Source organism: Pseudopipra pipra, chromosome 10 (genome assembly GCF_036250125.1).
Source record: "Pseudopipra pipra isolate bDixPip1 chromosome 10, bDixPip1.hap1, whole genome shotgun sequence".
Classification (NCBI taxonomy): domain Eukaryota; kingdom Metazoa; phylum Chordata; class Aves; order Passeriformes; family Pipridae; genus Pseudopipra; species Pseudopipra pipra.
In genome coordinates this window covers 1,565,989-1,585,163 of record NC_087558.1, presented here as the reverse complement: position 1 = coordinate 1,585,163, position 19,175 = coordinate 1,565,989, and the positions used below count along the sequence as shown (strand labels likewise).

Below are 19,175 nucleotides of genomic sequence, written 5' to 3'. Positions count from 1 at the left end.
TGTGGATAAGAACTGTGGGCACATATAAACCTAGTTCTGAAGGAAAACAGCCTGAAAGAACCAGAGGTAAAGGAATCTCACCTTCATTCTTCATAAAATGGGAGGATTGTGGACAAAAATGTTTATGTGCTTGGAACAACCCCCAGAGCTCTGAGCCTGGGGGTTGTTCCCTCTGTTCCCTCCTCTCCTCACATCTCTTTCAATATCCCAGTTTTTAAGGGAAAGATCATGGACTCACAGAATTATTTGGGTTGGAAAGACCTTAAAGCCCATCCAGTGCCACTCCCTGCCAAGGGCAGGGACACCTTCCTGAGGTGCACTGAGGAGGAGAGATCAGGGAATCAAACAGCTCAGGGAAAGGAATTCTGCTGCTTTTTGGATTTTTTATAACCAAATCTCGTGCCAGTTATGATGTTTTTATTGTCCACAGACAGAATTCAGCTTTGTTTCAAGCCACACACAATATTACAAATACATATACATATAAAATATATAGAATATATAATATTAACCTCTTCACTGCAGTTATTCAATCCACAGATTGAACAATTGGCAGGGGGTGGAACTGGATGGTCTTTAAGGTCCCTTCCAACCCAAACCATTCCATGATTCTCTACCTTTGCAGTGAATTTTACTATTTTTTTTGTTGCAAATTCTTGCCATCTTATTTCAGGACTAGTACAAGTTACTAGTCTGGGTGACTGTGAACTGAAGAGATGCTTAAATGAAATATTAATGTAAATGTTATTACACACCTACCTCCAGTTGTTTGCAGCAGAATGATGCTTTTATCTGACATTTACCACCAATTTATAACAAGCTGCCTTTGCAGAAGCCTCTGCACTGGGCTGATGTCACGGATGGAATTAAATCAGCTCTGGAACAGCACTGTCCAAAGGCCTCTCCCACTAAAAACACACTTAAACCTCTGGGAATTGCACTGCAGCTCCAAGCCCACCTGGGAAGGAACAACTGGCAGGACGAGGGGGCCTCATTGATGCCAATCCATTGAAAATGTAAATAGGAACTGCTGATCCCTCCAGAAGTGCAGGGATTGAGCACTGATTGTCTGACTCCTCTCAGGTTTCCTTCAACCTTGCTGCTGACATTGCTGGGCAGCACATGGACACTCAGCACAGAGCTGCTCACAGCCCCCCACTGCTCTCCTTTTTGTCCAAAATAGCTGGAAAAAGACCTATTTTTAATACCCCGTGCTAGTTCTCAATAGGTGGGCAAACAGAGAAATGTTTCCTGCATTGATGGAAGTCCCAGGCTGCAAAAAATGTAATTAAAAAGCAATTGTGTAATAAAAGGTTTGTTTGGGGGTTGTTTTTTTTTTTTTTTAAGGTGAACAATGAAAACTCTTCTTGACAATTAATTCTTGCCCTACCTGTCAAACCAGCCCTAATCTGAGCTGGATGTTGTGAGAACTTGTGCACTGAACACACTTGTTTTGCACAGGACTAATTGAAACCTGTAATTGATAATATCTGCTGAAGCAGCAAGAGTCATTTTTAGCTTCGGAGGCCAAGAGCCTGAGGCAGGGAAGACCTTTCAGATTAATTCCATTATCTGAACTGTGGGCACAGGTTTTAAACAGTGAATAAAAGTGGCTTCTTGGTAAAAACCAAGTAAACTTGGGTGTGAGTTCCTGTGGAAATGGGCTCTTGGAGGCACTGGGGAAATCAAGGTGTGTTTTTTTATCCATTTTTCTTTGTCTGTTTTTTCAGGCTTGAGGCCATGACCAAATTCTGGGCTCAGTTTTGGTGATGTTCCCCATTAACCTGAGGCAGATTTTGCCCCAGCACTGCCTTTTCTCCTGCTGCCAGCAGTTCCTCTTCTGCTTGCAAGAGAAATACCTCCAAAATATCACCCAGGGTCCCTTCTCCTGGTGCCTCTCCAGCTTTGGAGAGGAATCAGCCACTTCCCACAGGAATTGCTGTCCCCTGGAGGAAGCACCAAAACAAGTGCCAAGTGACTTTATCCCATTCATTAAAAACTCGTGCAGCTGAGGCTGGAGCAGGACCTTTTTCTCTCCCTTCCAGTGCCAGAGAGAACTTTCCAGGATTTAAGGAATGCTTTCCAAGCTCAGCATCTTCAGTGTGTATTTTCTGGTCCCTTGGCCATTGGGCAAAATGAGGGAGCTGCAGTTCTGGATCAGAATTCCCTCTGCTCCACATGTGCTGCCAAAGGTTTATCAATCCCTAGTTATGCACACAATGGCAGCAGAGCCCATTTAAACAAATATTAAATCTGGATCAAATCCTGGAATCAATGATCAACTCTCCCCCCAGGGCCAAATCTTCACTGGGTGTGGGTTCTGTTGTTTTTTAAGAATATTTATATGCCTCAGTTTGTACTTTGCTAAACAAAAACACGAAGACAAGGTAGAGGGAAATGTCACAGAATTAGGGCTGATTAAAAGAAATGCTGGTTCTCGTGGTGGAAAATGAAGCTCAGGAATTCACTGCTCCAAGATGGAATTAAAACCAGAAACTCAGAAGGTCTCTAAAGGACAGATGATTTGAAAAGTAACATCCCAACTAAAAAGATTTAAACTAAAAGTTTATCCTGGATGTCTTGGATGTGAGTTGGGATGACAACAATGGGCTGTTGGGGACATTCCTTACAGAACATCCAGCCTGGATAACTCAGAGACACTGCACACCACAGAGACATGGCAGGTAATCCAAGCTGGCAATTCCTACATTTAGCTTGGCATTTGGTCAACAGTTTGGTGGTTTATATTGTACTTTGTCCCCAGTTCCTTCACAGCTGCCTCAAAGAAACACATGCAAAAAAAAATAAATCTCATTTTTCTCCGTGGAGGACCTGGAAGACTCCGACCACCATGATCCCAACACGAGGATCTCCAGCACTCTGAGGGGTGGCTGTTGCCCTGCCAACAGCATTATTTATTAGTGCCTCCATCACTGATAATGCTCTCCCTGGGGTGGGCTGGAGGAAGTTGCTGGGCAGTGAGTTATAAATGGCAGGTTATCACCAGCCTGGAGGAGTTGGTGACAACTCTATAAATACCCGGGGCCGGCGCGCGCTCGGCTCGGGCCACAAAACGTGTTTCTTACCCTTTTTTGGAGCTGCAAGTTCAGGGGCAGGAGTTCCCTCCAGCCAGGAGTCCCTCCTGGGCTCTGGAACAGACTTCTTTTATCAGCTGCACAGACACAGGGGCAGTTTTTAGGGATAATCCCTGATTCTCCCCAGGCAGTGTCGCAGGGCGGACACGGGAATGTTTCACCAACTGTTGGGTGGGGAATGGAAAAATTGGGAAGAACAGTGAAATAAAGTGCCTTTTTTTCCCCATAAAAAGCAAGAATTGTTCCTCCATGGTTTGCATCTTACCTAAAATATGGTTCCACTTGCCCAGTTAAGGCTGACAAGATGCTCCTGGGGAGGTGTTTTATTATTTCATCAGAGGCAGAACAAAACCACTGCTGGTCACCAGCACCAGGTTTGCTCTGATTGCTCCATTCCCCTCATTAGGGTAATTAATTACCCACCTTTTAAACCACCCATGTCAGACCTGGACATTGAGAGGATGGCTCAGGATTCACACTGGAAAAATCTCCTCATAATGAGCTAAGGAATATTAACAATATTAATTCTTTCTTTTCTCCTGGTTTCTTCTTTGTGTGTGCAAACCAGTTAATTCCTTACAAATTTACTTTTTTCACTTCCATCTGTATTTATTTTTAGAACAAGGGAACTTTATAATTTAGTCCTAGTAATTACATATTTTAAAATCTAGCCAGCAACACGTGTCCAGCCCTAGAAAGGGTTCTGGCTCCCACTCTCCCAGCCCAGTTCCTGCCTGGCACTTTGCCCACTGAAACACATATCCAGGAATGCAATTTTCACCTCCAGGTGTTAAACATCCCTGCTGCCTAAAAATAATCCTTGTAGAGGAATTAGACTTGATGATTGCCCAGACAGAAAGGCAGAAATATCCCTGCATTTCTCAGCAGTTGCACCAAATATTTTCCAGAGGTTTCAGTATATTTTATATAAATAATTTGATCACAATCAGGGTGGGTTTTTTTCAGCATCCCTATAATTGAGTTTTGCTCTGGAGGGAACACAAAACACAATCCAAAGGGAAATGGCTCTGGAAAAAGGCCTCCCAGCATGAAGAGTTAAGAGGAATAGAAGGGTTAGGAGGAAATGTTTGGGGCAGGAACCCAAACAGGGATCTCTGGAATGAAGAGAGAACAAGAGAATTATAAATACCAACAAAACTCCAACATGGCAAAATGACCTTTTGTTCCAGATGAATGTGTTCAACAGAGCTCTGAAGTCTGAATCAGATTTAAACAGTCATATCACCAAAATGAATAAGAATTAAGAAGGTAAATTAATTCCTAAGGGAAATCACTGTAGATCTCATTAGTTCAGCAACAAGATACCTTAAAACTTTTAATTAAAGATAATATTTACTGCAAATGAATAAGAGTTGGCAGGTTTCAGCAGAAACCATAATCTCATTTATGCAAAGTTTTCTTCTATTAAGGCAGACATCATTAATCTCATTGGAGATGCCCTCCAGACTGGCAGAGCTGGAGAGGTGATTTCTTCCAGGAGTCTTTTTATCTGCACCAAAGAGCTGTAACAGGAGCAGACACACCATGAGAGGGGCTGAGCAATTAGAGGGGTCTCTGTGCAAACACAGCCCTGACGTATCCCCGGCGCCGGCTCCTGTAATGAGCTCCTTCCAACGGGCCCAGCTCCCCCCAGAGCAGAACAGCAACACCCACTGCAGCTCCCCCTGCTCAGCTCCTGCCCAGGGATCAGTGCTGGGAGACAATTCCCACCCTTTGGAGTCGGTGTGAAATGGAACAGCCAAGGGCAGGGCATGGAAGCACTCGGAGCAGCTGTTGGGAAGCTCCACTTTCTGCTTCAGTGCTAGAAAAGGTTTCTCTTTACAAGGCTCAGTTCATACAATCCTAGAATGGTTTGGGTAGGAGGGACCTTAAAGCCCATCCCATTCCATCCCCTGCCACGGGCAGGGACATCTCCCACCAGCCCAGGTTGCTCCAAGCTCCATCCTACCTGGCCTTGGACACTTCCAGGGATGGGGCAGCCACAGCTTCTCTGGGCAACCTGTGCCAGGGCCTCCCCACCCTCACAGCCAGCAATTCCTTCCCAGTATCCCATCTAGCCCTGCCCTCTGGCAGTGGGAAGCCATTCCCTGTGTCCTGTCCCTCCATCCCTTGTCCCCAGTCCCTCTCCAGCTCTCCTGGAGCCCCTTTAGGCCCTGGAAGGGGCTCTCAGCTCTCCCTGGAGCCTTCTCTTCTCCAGGGGAACCCCCCCAGCTCTCCCAGCCTGGCTCCAGAGCAGAGGGGCTCCAGCTCTGGGAGCATCTCTGTGGCCTCCTCTGGATTTATCCCAGCAGCTCTTTGTGGTGTTGGGGCTGAGGATGGTGGGAGCAGGGCTGGAAGTGGAGCCCAGCTGTGCTGGTGGCACTGAGCACCCTCCTCCCCTCCAGGGCTGAGCTGCAGCTCCTGCTTCTTCCAGAAAGAGGAGGCACTTGGTGTCCCCTCAGCCCGGAGTGACAATTCCAGAGTGACTCAGGGTGACTCACTCCCAGGGTCACCTAATCCAGCCCAGCCACTGCTGCTCTTCTTTCCAAAGGAGGAGAGAACAGCCAGGAAAAACAAAGCAGGCAAAGCTGCCCTAAGTCCAAATTCCAAATGGGGACCATTTTAAACCCAGGTTAACAGTATTTTTAGCATTTTGTATCACTGTTTTGAGCTGAAGAGTCGCCGCAGCCCCGGGTCAGGCGTGGGTGAAGTCACAGGTTCAAGCCCATCTCTCCTCAGACAGGTCTCTGGAGTTCAAGGATCTCCCCTAAAAATAACTCCCTTCTTGTCAGCTGACAAAAGTGTAACCATGAGAGGGCTGGTTTTGGGTTACTGGTGGATTCTGGGATCATCCAGTCCTGCTCCCACTGGAGTGACTGAAGCAGAAGGAGCAACACCTGATCTCCTGGCTGGGAGCGTTTCCTTAGATACCATTATCTGAGCTGCTGCACCACCAATAATAATAACAATAATAATCATTTTAAAACTAAGCACAGCTCCTTTGCAAGCAATTATCCCACTAACAAATGGCTGTGGAGGTGCTGGATGAGTCAAGGAACCAGGAAGGGCCTGTGCCCATTTTCCCTGGGTGTTCCCAACTCCAGCCCAGAGTGATGTTAATCCCGGGTGGCTGCTCCCAGACCCAGGGAAATGAGTTTCCTGATGGAATTCCTGAGGGGAGAGCTCTTTGCTGACTGCCAGGAGTCAGGGCTCCAGTTACAGCATTATCTTCCATCCCTGCACTCCGTTCCTGAGCCCCAGTTAAGGTAGTTTGGCATCAGCAGGAATTTTGTGTATCAGGGACACCACAGCCCCCAATGACAAGACCATGTCACTGCTCCCTGCAGGCTGCAAAACACAGCTCAGATCCTCTGTTTCCCTTGGAAAACTAATGAACAGCTGTTTCATTCCCTTTTCCAATCAGGAATCTATTCCCTTTCACCAGGAGCACGGAGCAAAGTGGGAAACACAACCAAAAAAGATAAACTTTCTGTAGGGAAGAGCCCTACACATGAGAAGAGCAGAAGAAATTAAAAGCATAGAAACTAAAAAGTAGGATTATTGTCCAAGATTAAGATTTAGAAGATTAAGACAAGTACCTGTTTCTATTCAGTTGGGATTATTTAAATGCTATTCCCATTTTCTTTCCAGCTCTTGCTCCCAGTTCTCCTCCAGCATGGACTTGCTGAGCAGATTTAGATGTTGATTGATAAGCAATAAATAGTATTTTTACTACTATTAAATTAATATTAAAATAATATAAAATATATATTTTATATAAATATATAAAAATATTAAATAAAATATATAAAATATTATAGGAAATATATAAAATATTAGTACAATTAAAGTCTTATTTACTGACTGGTTTGTAGTATTTTCTAATATTCCACAGGGCTGCAAGTAAAAGGAATCATTTTGCATCCAGTAAAACTACCAAAATTATCCAGCATAATGTGTGAAAACCAGGAATTCACAGCTGTACCTTCCATGGAGATCAAACAGTTTTTATTTGCTAAGAAAGAGACATAAAAGGTGATTAGGAAACAGAACAAGACAAATATTTACCATTTGAAAATGCTGAAATGAAACAAGGGGAACAATTTTCCTCCCAGATTTTCCTGCAAATGTCTTGGAACATTTTAATGCAGGATAAAGCAAATCCAACACTTCAAAAAGAAAGTAAAACTGTGTTAGAATGCAAATTTAACACATTTTCCTTTTACATCAGGAATCTAAAACAAAAACCAAGACAACCAAAGTACATTTCCAGAACCATCCTCCATTTTTCATCACCACAGGGCTGAGAATCAGGAAAAATAATCCCAAAAAAGAGCCTCACTCCCTTGGGAATGCTGAGGTCTATCACTGGGGGGGACACACCTCAGTTTACTCCTCCTGATGGGACAGTTCTCTCACAGCTTTGATTGAAGAAATACTTCCACATTTTTATTTGATTTGGTTGATGTCCTGTTTTTAGCTGGATGATGGGCAGATTTTTTGGAAGTTTATTCAGGTTAAATTCAGATCTTTCATTATTTGAAAGTCCCACCTGGACAAAGGAAAGTTCCTGGCCTGGGACCAGTCCCTCTGTACAGAAACAGGTGTGTTTGAGACTGATAAAACCTGGTCACTATCTAAATTATGACATTTGTGTCATTTCCCATTTAGAGTTACAGCAGATGGTCAAGGAAATGTGGGATGTTCCTTCCCACCCAGAGTGAGGAACCACGAGCAGGGGGATGAACATCCATGGAGAAGATTCCCTCAGCCAGGAGCCTGATCCAGGATCCAAGAGGAGGAAGGAAGAAGGGATAACAATGACCCCCACCTGTCCTGGATCCTCCTGCCTGGATCCTCCATCCTGCCCTGGCTCCTCCTCCAGCTGCAGGAGATGGATTGGTCTGGGATGGCTCCGCTTGGCCTCCGATGTCCCGGGAAATCTGAGCCCTGAGTCCCATCTTGCCATTTATCTCCCCACTGCTCCCTGGTTAGATAGAATTGTTTGCCTGGGAGGTATAAAATTCCATCTCCTGGGGCTGTCAGTTGTTTTGCACCCTTGAGGAATTCCATATAAAATAGGGAATGGCCCTGCTGTGCTGTCACACCCCCCACAGCAACACCCCCGAGGAGTTCAGGAGAGAGCCCGGACAGAACAGCCCTGTTTGTTCAGAGGAAACACTTACTGCCTGCACAGCTCAGCCTGAGTGTGAAAATCCCTCAGGAGAGGAGAAGAGAACAATTGAATGCTGGGATTTCTTGGCATTGGTGGAGAACTGGCTCCTGATGTTCCCGGGAGCTGCTCAGGCCACGGGGCTGCCCATGAGCCGTTCCTGCCGCAGGGCCACCAGCCTCTGGAACCACTTCTCCTCAGCTTCTGCCTTCTCAATGAACAGCTGGGAACAGGGGAGAGGAGGGAAAGTTGGCACAACTCAGGAACTCTCTGTTTGTCAGAACCTGTTGGAATATCTGGGGACTATTTCAGTGCCCAAGGGAAAAGCTCAGCTGAGCACGGGGGTTAAACACAAAGGGGAGATCGAACAGATGGAGAGACTTGTCGTGGAATCACAGGATGGCTTGGCTTGGAAGAGACATTAAAGACCACAATAATTGGAAAGCAAAGGCTCCAATTTCCAATTTCAGAAGGGACATTAAAGATCATCATAATTGGAAAGCAAAGTTTCAGTCTCCTGAACCAGCAAGTTCATCGCTGCTCGTGTCCTGCTCCCTGTTCACTGGGTTCATTATACAACACTCACATTCATTTAGTCATTTTTAACTTGCTAACTCTTAAAAAACCTCAATGCAAATCCTTTTATTTCCTGTTAAAGTGCTCACAAAGGAACTTGCTTAAGTTCAGCCACATGATTTAAAATTACCTGAAGTCTGCACTGCATTTAAAGCTTTACAAGTTGACAAACTGGGCAAGTTCTCAGTCTTCCACCAACAATATGCCCTGAATTCTTATTGAACAGGATCTTGAATTCCTCTGTGTTACATGAGTTACATTTTGTTATAAAGTTCATTTGTAAGTCTACAGCTACATCACTGGTGAACTTATTTTGGAATGACTCTGCTGGCTGATGGAAGGAGTGGGATCCTCTTTGTCCCAGTGTCTTCGGAGCACGGATCACCCAATGGCTGTTGGGTCGTGTGACCCTGCTCTCCTTCAGCTACAGAGAAATTTGGGATAAATATGAGCACACTTACATTTGGATGTGCTAAGGAATTGTCATCCTGGTATTTGATGGCAGTGGGAATGCTGGCAGGGGGAGGCTCTTTCTCAGGAGCTGCAGCCTCAGCGGCGCCCGCTCCGACAGTCACAGGTTCATGTTGGAGCTCAGGAGGTTCTGTCACCTAAAAAGAAACAAATACATAAAATTAAAGCATTTTATCCTCAAATTCCCAAACGTGGCAGGATCTGAACTGGGCATTCAGTTGTCTTCCCTTTGTACATGTGCCCACAAAAGGATCCTCAGGGAAATACTTCTCCGTGTGCTTGGTGGAACACACTGGCCATGGACAAAGGTCCAGGATAAGCACATGGAGTGCCAAAAAAGGTATTGCCCAAGGCAAGGAGAGAGCCTGAAGAACAGGAATGATGGGTTCTTGGGTCACTTTCTGAAGAAGCTGCATCAACTTCTCGGAGGTTTCTGGAAGGGCAAGAAAATGAACGTTCCTGGGGAAACCAACAGTGGTAACTCCAAACACCTCCCTGCCAGGTGGGAAAGCTGAACAAAGCCTTGCCTTGCACACTTCCAAAGACAACAGCATCCGAGTTCTCTAGAAGACTGGGGGGTCAAAATCCTGGTAAAATTGTCAAATCTGGGAAAGCTGAAAACCCAGCTGGTTCTTTTCAGGGAGTAAATGTGGTCTTAAAGTCTGACTCCAGTTAAGCAGAATTCAAGATATTTCTCCCTTTAATTACAGTGTAAATGTCTGATTACTTTGGGATTTTAATTCTTCTGCTTTACCTCAAACAAGTCTTCAAACCCTTCTGCTTCACAGAATTCTTCCACATTTAAATGTGTTCTCTGAACCCACCCCCGACACCGGAGAGGGGCCGCTGGAGTTTAAGGTTGTCACCATCGATGCCCTTTCAGCAATGGGAACTGCCTTCATGGCACAGCTTCCTGCTGGCTCTCAGAGGGTTGTGCAGCAGGAAAGGAACGTGGGAATATTGAAAAGGTACCTTTTTGACTTCTTTGCTCGACCGGAAGGTCTGGGGGACGAAGGCGTCGCTCTCGATCGCTTCGATTTCCTTCACTCGCTTCACTTGGTCCACGAGGGTGGCCTGGTCTGCAAGGGCAGGGGGGACATCAGGGGGCTTTAAGTGCAACCCTGGCATCAAACCCTGGCCAAGAGGTTCCCTGAGTATAGTTCAGAAAGCACCAGGAAAATCCCAACGTGTGATGCAGCCTAAAATACCCTAAAAAACTCCCTGGGTGAAGATAACAGCAGGGGACGGGGTTGGCCATTCCTGCTCAACCTGGGACAGCATTCCAGGTGCTGACAGGAATTTGCCAGAGAAGCCCTTGTGGGATAACTGGAGAAGAGAAGGGAGACCTGAGAGCCTTGGGCTCCAGGAGAGCTGGAGAGGGACTTGGGACAAGGGATGGAGGGACAGAACACAGGGAATGGCTTCCCACTGACAGAGAGGAGGTTTACATGGGATATTGGGAAGGAATTCCTGGCTGGGAGGGTGGGGAGGCCCTGGCACAGGTTGCCCAGAGAAGTTGTGGCTGCCCCTGGATCCCTGGGAGTGTCCAAGGCCAGGTTGGAGCACCCTGGGCTAATGGAAGGTGTCCCTGCCCATGGCAAGGGAGGCACTGGATGGGCTTTAAGGTCCCTTCCAACCCAAACCATTCCATGATTCCAAGATGCCAAGAGCTGCCCTGCAGCAAAGCCCAGAAGTACAGTTTAATCCTGTTTTATTTTTAATTTAGAAGGAATTAAGCTTGTGTTTAAAAGTTGCCTGGCTGCTGAAGTCTTCTCCTTTAAAACACATTCCTAGGGATTTTTTGGCATAAACCAAATATACCAATCCCCTGCTGGGGAGAGGGAGTCATATTCCATGGAGTTTTCGGGTCCACCTGGCCTGAGGGGAAATAAAGGGACCCTGATTAAAGCCATGGATCAGAAAGGCAGGGAAAGGAGATTTAAAATCAGCTGCTCAGCTCTGATTTCCCAAAATCCCAGCCGGTTCCAGGATCTCACATGGATCCTACACAAACTGATGGGAATGACAAATTAGGGGGCAAAAATCCCTGAATGCTCCCAATGACATCAGGGACATTAAGGGGGTAAATGGAGTGAGGAAGCAGAGCCCATTAGTGCAGGACTTGTTTGACAAACACATTATGGGGAGATAAAACGACTTCCAGATGTTGTTTGTCAGATGTCAGTAGGAAGGAGATGTATTTCATAGGAAAATCAAAAATAATGGAGTCAGAAAGCTAAGAGGCCTCAGACAAAAAAAAATCAATACTAACTCACTGCACGGAGTCTTTTCACCCTGTTAGAGGGGAAAAAAAAGGAATTAAATCTTGGATTAGGGCTTGTTGGGGCTATTTTTTATCAAAAGGGGGACAATTTCCATCCCTGTCACCAGCTCCTTCCCAAAGCTCCGTGGCTGAGGGGACCTTTCCCAGTTCTCCCAGTCGCAGGTTTAACTGGGAACTTCATCCTTCAGAGATAATTCAGTATTTTATGCTTCTATGTTTATATCTATTTGTATCTTCCCATATATATAAATAAACCCATCTTTTCTAGCTGCTAATTTCGTATTGAATTAGTCTGTATTAGCAAGAACATGAAATGCCACTTTAAAACAAGAAATGTGTACGAATTCTTTAGCTGCCACCCAAAAACATCACACACACAATAATTAAAGACAGCAGAGAATCAGATAAAAGAAAAAGAATCAGAGAATTCTATGATTCTATAAATCACACAAAAGAAAAAGTAACTTCCCTGCAAGCTCTGCCTAAAATATTCCCGTTTTTTCCTAATTTTTAAAGACAAAATTTAGCCCACTAGGAGTTCTAAAAGCATTAAATGACCAATAACATCTTGTGAATTATCCATTAAATAAAAATATTCTTTAAATATTTCTTGGGGAAGTCTTTAGGTGTAAATTATTATGGATTCACTGCTCACCCCAAATCCTGACCATGAACAACATAAAGAGTTTTCTTTCAAGCAGGTTTAACTCCAGAATCAAAGCAACAACATAATAAACCTCAAATATCCCTCAGAATCTGTTTCTTCCTATTTCACTAATTAGATTTAAGGGGTTAACTTAACTGAGCAAATTAAAATATAACCCATTCTGGGTAAAACGCTTTGAAAGACAGAAAAAAAAAAAAATTGCTGCTTTTTTTTCCTGCTCTTCTGTTTATGAGCTTGAAGGAAACACCAACAGATCCCAGACTAAACAAACAACTGAAGAAGAAAATATTTTCCCTTTGATCCCATTTTATTTGGGAATATTGGAAGTGTATTTTTACACGACTGCCTTACAGAACTGTCTGTTTGCCAACAGAACTGTTCCCACACACCCCCTGATTTTTAACTGATCCCAGTTTTACTGAAGCTGCACAAACCGACACATCCGAAGGAAAACTGGAGTTTTCCCTGGACAATTTGCAGTAGAAGAGGCAAACCCATCAGGAATCTCCCCGAAAAAACCACTGCCTGGCTGTGGGAGGTGTTGGATTCTGCAGGCACTGCGCTGGGATATTTGGATTAAACACAAGGGAAGCACGGGGGGAGGAGGGAAAATCCCATAGGATGGTGGGATTCCCTGTGGTTGTGTCATCCCTGGACTTTATCAAACTTGGAGTGATGGTTTTTAGGGATTTTTTCCCCCTCCAATCTTTTCTCTGAGCAGCAGACAACCAGTGCTGGCTCACGGGCATTGTCCCGATCCAGAGCCCCAGGAATTTGGGAGTCCCCTTTCCCGACTGGAGCCTCAGAGGCCACTCCAGAAGTGACAATTCCAGCACCAGTGGGAACAAACTCCAGAGCAAAACAGCCCGGGAATGTCCTGCTCCCTCAAGCTTTTAACAAACATTCCCCCGTGTCCCCAGATCCCTTCTCCTCCTGTCCCTCCAAGGTCCCTCCAGGCCGGTGTTCCCCGGGCGCCTCCCGGGATCTCATCCAGCCCATCCCGCTTCCCAGCTGCCGTTAGAGGGAGGCACCTCCACACTCAACGGGGCCTCTGCCGAGCCTCTGGATCCGCGGCTGAGGAGCCTGAGGATGCTCCAAGCTCAGCATCCCTGCCCGGACCCCAGCCCGGTGCATCCCGGATTCGGGATTAGCTCCCAACCCACCTCTGCCCTCCCTCAAAGCCTGGGGGCTGACGCCCGCTTCCCGATCCCGATCCCACACGATTTCCCAGCTGTTGGGATTTCCAGGGAAATCGCTTTTCCCAGCCAAACTCACAGAAGCCACAAACACGCTCCAAAAGGAGCTTTTTGCCTGTTATTTGTGTTCTCCCAAATCCATCGGAAGTGCTTTAAAAATACGATTACAAGGCATTGAAGGAGCAGGTTGTGAGGACTCCAGAACTCATTCCCTACAGGATTTACAGATAAGTTGGAAAAATACAAATTAGCAGGGAAAAGTTTGCCCAGGCTTGTTTTAAAATCCTGTCAAAGTGTTGTTTGGTTTTTTTTTAAATCCTGTTAATTTTAATTATCATTAAAATAGCATTTTGTGAGTACTTAGTACTTAAAAGAGAGGTACTACGGAGAGTAGCAGAATACTATAAGTTTGCTCTTTTATTACATTATAGTGAAAATAACCTCATTTTCAAGGATTTTAAAACAAGTGTGGACATTAATGGTTTTTCCTTGAAAAAATGGAAGTACTGGGTATAAAATCCAGCAGAAAACAGGATGGGAAAGTTCAGCAACTGAGCTCTGAATTTATATTTCATTTTAATGAAGACCTTTTAATTTCAGAACATTAAATTTCTGCTGCAGCCTTGCATGACCTTCCCCACCGTGCTTTCCCACCGGGGCTTGCTCCCACATCCACATTTTGAGGGTTTTTTGGGATATTTCTGCAAACATTCCAGGAAGGAGCCACACTCAGCCAACGGAGCGGTGGGAAACGGCTCCGAATCCCTGGATATTTCCCACCCCTCAGCCCAGGGAGGGAGACGTGCAGGGTTGGGATGTGGCCACCCCACATTTGCCAGCGGGGCCGATCCCGGAGCTCCCGGCTCCGCGTTTTTCTGGGACACAAAGGCAGGATCTGTAACTCGATGCTCAATTTACCCTTGTCTCGTAGGAGATTTTTCCCCCGCTAATTGATAGAAATTAAGCCATTAATCAAGGCCCCAGCCATCATTCAACCCGGGGAAGATGAATCCAAACTTTCATCATAACCACCTTCCCCATTTTAGTGTTCATTAGCATTAATTTTTAATGCAATTATGCTCTTCTTTTACGCTGAGCTCATAAATTACGGCTCTTTTGTTGCTCGCTGGCCTTGTAAAATCCAAGGTAATGCTTTGTGCTCTGATCTTAAAGGCAATTACTGCCTGCCTCTATCTTTTCCATCTGCCCATCCCAAATAACCTCTGGGTTGTAGGTACAAGCTCACCAGGGCAGACCCGACACGGAACGATTTGTCTCCGTGAAACCCACACCCGGAGCCGTCTGACACGGGCAGGGAAAGGATTCCAGGGATTCTGGGGCACACCCCGCTGCACCCAGGGATCCCACAGCACAGAAACAACGGGAAAATGGGGATTGTACGGCGGACACGGGGCAAAAACTGGGTGTATTGCAGCGGGAATCAGCTGCTGGGATGAGCCCTGCACCGAGGCCCTGCAGGACAGCAGGGCTGGAACTTGGAGGCTCTCCAGCTTTTCCATGGATCATGTTGTGTTTACACTTCAAAAAGTGCTGCTGACACGTGCCCAGTGCTTATTTTTTTTCCCCCTGCTGCCTGTTAGAGTGTGTGGTGACACCCACGGAGCCCTTCCAGGGGATGCCACGTTCCAGGGATCCCACACTGGCACACGGGGTCGGGAACTCCCAGGCTTTTATTCCCAGTGCATACATTGATCCTCAGGAGCACAGCAGAAGAAGAGCACAGCAGCTACAACCACCTCTGGCTGCCCTCAAACACTGTCTGAGGGGCTCCAGGGAAAATGAAACAGAGATTAGGAAGATGTTGGTTGGTTTTCATTATTTTCCTGCTTTTTTTCCCGGGCTGGGCCTTTACTGGGATACGAAATAACACCACTCACACCAGGTAAATGTCTGCCTAGCACGAAGACAACATGATACATCCTTAAATTCCCATTTATCTAGGCCTCAGCCAGCATAAATAAGGCAATTCCCAGTTAAATCTCATTCTCATCCCATAGATTCACTCCGTGCCCTTGGAAAAAACACCTCTGTCCATCCCCGTGTGATGTTGCCACGACCACCCAGAGCCACAGAAAACCATTTTTTATCAGAAAATAAAAGACTCCAGATGAGAAATTGTAGTTTAAGCAAATGGATCTGGATTTCTGTCAAACATCACCAAAGGCACAGTTTCCCCCCAGCTTCCCAGGCTCCCGAATTCATCCCTTTTTGTGGAGAACATGGATGGGGCTCCACACTGAGGGGCTTGGAGTAACCTGGGCTGGTGGGAGGTGTCCCTGCCCACGGCAGGGGTGGCACTGGATGGGCTTTGAGGTCTCTTCCAACCCAAACCAGCCTGGGATTCCATGATAATTTTTTTCTCCTTTACAACCGAACTGGAAAACTTCTCTCCCCTTCCATTTCCTTTGGATAAATCCAACCCAGCCCCCTCAGCTGTTGTCCACAACCAATATTTCCTAAATCTCTGCCCAACTCCTCCTGCTGCACCTTTGCTGCTTTTTAAGAGGCTCAGGAGACAACTGAAAACCAGATTTTTTTTTTACTTTCCAAGAGGTGACTCCCATCCTTTCACTGCCCATCCCATACATCCCTGGTTATTTTCTCCATACATCCCTGGTTATTTTCCCTTTAGAAACAGCTTTTCAATAAGTAGCTATAAATTGTTGTTTAAAATGATTGCAGTCAGATAACTAATTACCTGATGGCTTCACAATCCCATTACCTGACCTATCCTTTAGCACAAATAAAGGCCACGAGACGACAGTAAAACACACAACACTAATGAAGTACAGAAGCCATCTCTGTTCCTCATCTGTCTGAAATGTTGAAGACAATTTCAAGACTTTTAATTTGTAAAAAAAAAAAAAAAAAATCATAAATTTCCTTGTTGGAGAGTCCATAAATTTATCTGTTTCACTTGAGGAATAGTAAACCTTTGATTAGACCTGTTGTAATTCCTAAAATAAAATTACTCAAATGCCAGCTGAAAATAATATTTTTGTATTTATCAAAGATTCATGGAATGGTTTGGGTTGGAAGGACCTTAAAGTCCATCCTGTCCCACCCCCTGCCATGGGCAGGGACACCTCCCACTAGCCCAGGTTGTTCCAACTGGCCTTGGACACTTCCAGGGATCCAGGGGCAGCCACAGCTTCTCTGGGCAACCTGTGCCAGGGCCTCCCCACCCTCCCAGCCAGGAATTCCTTCCCAATATCCCATGTAAACCTCCTCTCTGTCACTGGGAAGCCATTCCCTGTGTCCTGTCCCTCCATCCCTTGTCCCAAGTCCCTCTCCAGGTCTTTGGAGCCCTCCTCCCTCTCTGGAGCCCTTTTAGGCCCTTGCAAGGGGCTCTCAGGTCTCCCCAGAGCCTTCTCTTCTCCAGGTGAACATTCCCAGCTCTCCCAGCCTGGCTCCAGCCCTGGGAGCAGCACCAGGACACCAGGCTTGGGGCTCACCTGGGAGCTCTGGAATACAAAGGGGCAGGAGATGATGACAAAGCAGGTTAAAATTCAAGGAACGCATTTCAAAGTGATTATTAATTACAGCAGCTTTAATCAAAAGCCTGGGATTGATCACTCCCACAGCCATTATCCATGGGGGGCTATTGATCCCTCTCCTGATTCCCTTTCCCTCACTTTGCCCAGGAGGAAGGTGGGCACAGGGAGTGGCCAGCAGAGGTGCCACATTCCCTCCTGCCACGTCATCCTTCCCAGTTTTCATCAGCATTGTTTGGATGCTCTTCCCAACACGCCCCAAACTTCCTGGTTTTTATCTCAATCCTTGATTTGTTCCCGCTTATTTTGAATTCTGAGCCATCAATATAAAAATTAAACAGGGATAAAAGAGGATCCCAGGATGTGCCAGATGCTGGGACAGCCCCTGGGACCTGCAGCCCAACACCAGGAGTCTGTGGCACACGAGGGACACCAGGGTGGGGCAAAACCTGCCACTGCCCAGGCAAAAACCAGGAAAGATCTGAAATCCCAGCTTTGGTAAGACACAAAAAGCTCATTCACATATTTATTCTACATATATTATGGGTATTAAATGATTTGGGGACTTAACAGGCTGAGTTCAGGTCTTTGCCACCACAATGAACTTCAACAAAATTTACTGAGATAACTGATGACCTAAGGCAGGAACTAATGAACTAAAGGGCATCCCAATATATTCCTGGGTTGGTGAGTAAAGCACTTTAACTTATTAGAGCTGCCTGACCTCATCCCATCAAATCTTCTCATGGCACAGCCAACCTGTGGTTTTAACATCAATTACACCAAGGGAAGAGTCCTTTAACTCTTACTAAAGGATGTGGGGAGGGAAAGAGGTGCTTTTGGGGTCATCCTGTGCAGGGCCAGGAGTTGGACTCCATGATCCCTGTGGGTCTCTTCCAACTCAGGATCTTCTGTGGTGCCCATGGATAAAGTGCTGATTTGATTCTCCACGTGGGAACTTTTGGCCAACAGGTTAAAGATGAGTATTAAAAAATAGAGTTTATCAGCTGGGATCATTTTAGACTTTATAATGATGGGATTTTCTAAAAGTTGAGTCCTCCAGGTTTTCTTGCATGTTCTAACTTTGCTTCTATGACCCCCCCATGACTCAAAATCACAGAATCATGGAATAGTTTGGGTTGGAAGGACTTAAAGCCCATCCAGTGCCACCCCTGCCATGGGCAGGGACACCTTCCACCAGCCCAGGTTGTTCCAACTGGCCTTGGACACTCCCAGGGATCCAGGGGCAGCCACAGCTTCTCTGGGCAACCTGTGCCAGGGCCTCACCAGCCTTCCTTTTTAAAATATTTTAAATAAACTTACATATCTGATATGAAACAATAGGAGTAAAGATCCCTCAAAACCACCTGCTACGTGCTCATTTAGGTTAATTGAATTAAATCCATAACATGTGTTGTTTTAAAAGCCCATTTAAGCTACAGCAACACGTTCTCTCACTTGTAGAGGGGCTCAGTTTTCCTGCTCTGAGTTAAATCCTGTTAAGGATTTAAATTCCCTGCAAGAATACAAACCCATCTTATTATGCTCCACCCCTGGAAGTGTCCAAGGCTATGGGATAGTGGAAGGTGTCCCTGCCCGTGGCAGGGGTTGGCACTGGATGGGCTTTGAGGTCCTTCCAGCCCAGTCTGGAATTCTGGGATTCTTCAGACCTGAAGAGTTTAAGTTTGCTAAAGGAAAGCCCCCACAGCAGCATGTTCAGCTCAGTAAAATCTGGGAATAACCCCCCCAGGCTGGGCTTTATTCCCTGCTCCAGGCCCAGCTGTGTCTCCGGCGCATCCCCTCCCTCCCTGCCCACGTGGCTCCACCGCCAGGCCCATTCCAAATGCTATTTTCCAAGCATGTGCCACACGACTTGTTCACATAAATGGAACAAATTAAACTGTCTCCACACATATCCCCTCGCATTTGTAGCCCTCATTCCTCTCCCCAGCACGTGGCCCAGCCGCCGCATTATCTGGGAGCGGGGCCCGACCTCGGGATATTGGATTGTGCCGCAGCTCTCCGGGACTGAACCGCCGGGAAACGCTTCATCACCCGCCCCCCCCTCGCAGGCAAAAATCAACTTTAAATTTGCCCTGATGAAAAATCAATAACCTGGTAATTGCCTGGCTTATCATCGAGCGAGGGGGACGAATCGGGAAGCGCCGCTCGGTGCCGATTCCAGGGAAACGCGCGGG

The 19,175-nt window shown here is 46.2% G+C and overlaps 1 protein-coding gene across 3 annotated transcripts in view; it reads right to left on the bottom strand.

Annotated features, from left to right (window-relative positions):
• Nucleotides 1-7,086: 7,086 nt before the first annotated feature.
• RSRC1 (arginine and serine rich coiled-coil 1) overlaps nt 7,087-19,175 on the bottom strand; it is a 108,171-nt gene continuing 96,082 nt past the window's right edge. For all 3 annotated transcript variants that reach the window (XM_064665730.1, XM_064665732.1, XM_064665731.1), the window contains 3 exons: nt 10,288-10,394; nt 9,306-9,452; nt 7,087-8,491 (listed from right to left, as the gene is read on the bottom strand). In XM_064665730.1, the coding sequence (XP_064521800.1) occupies nt 8,399-8,491; nt 9,306-9,452; nt 10,288-10,394 (347 nt within the window). In that variant the 3' untranslated portion in view covers nt 7,087-8,398. The remainder of the gene's footprint in view (nt 8,492-9,305; nt 9,453-10,287; nt 10,395-19,175) is intronic.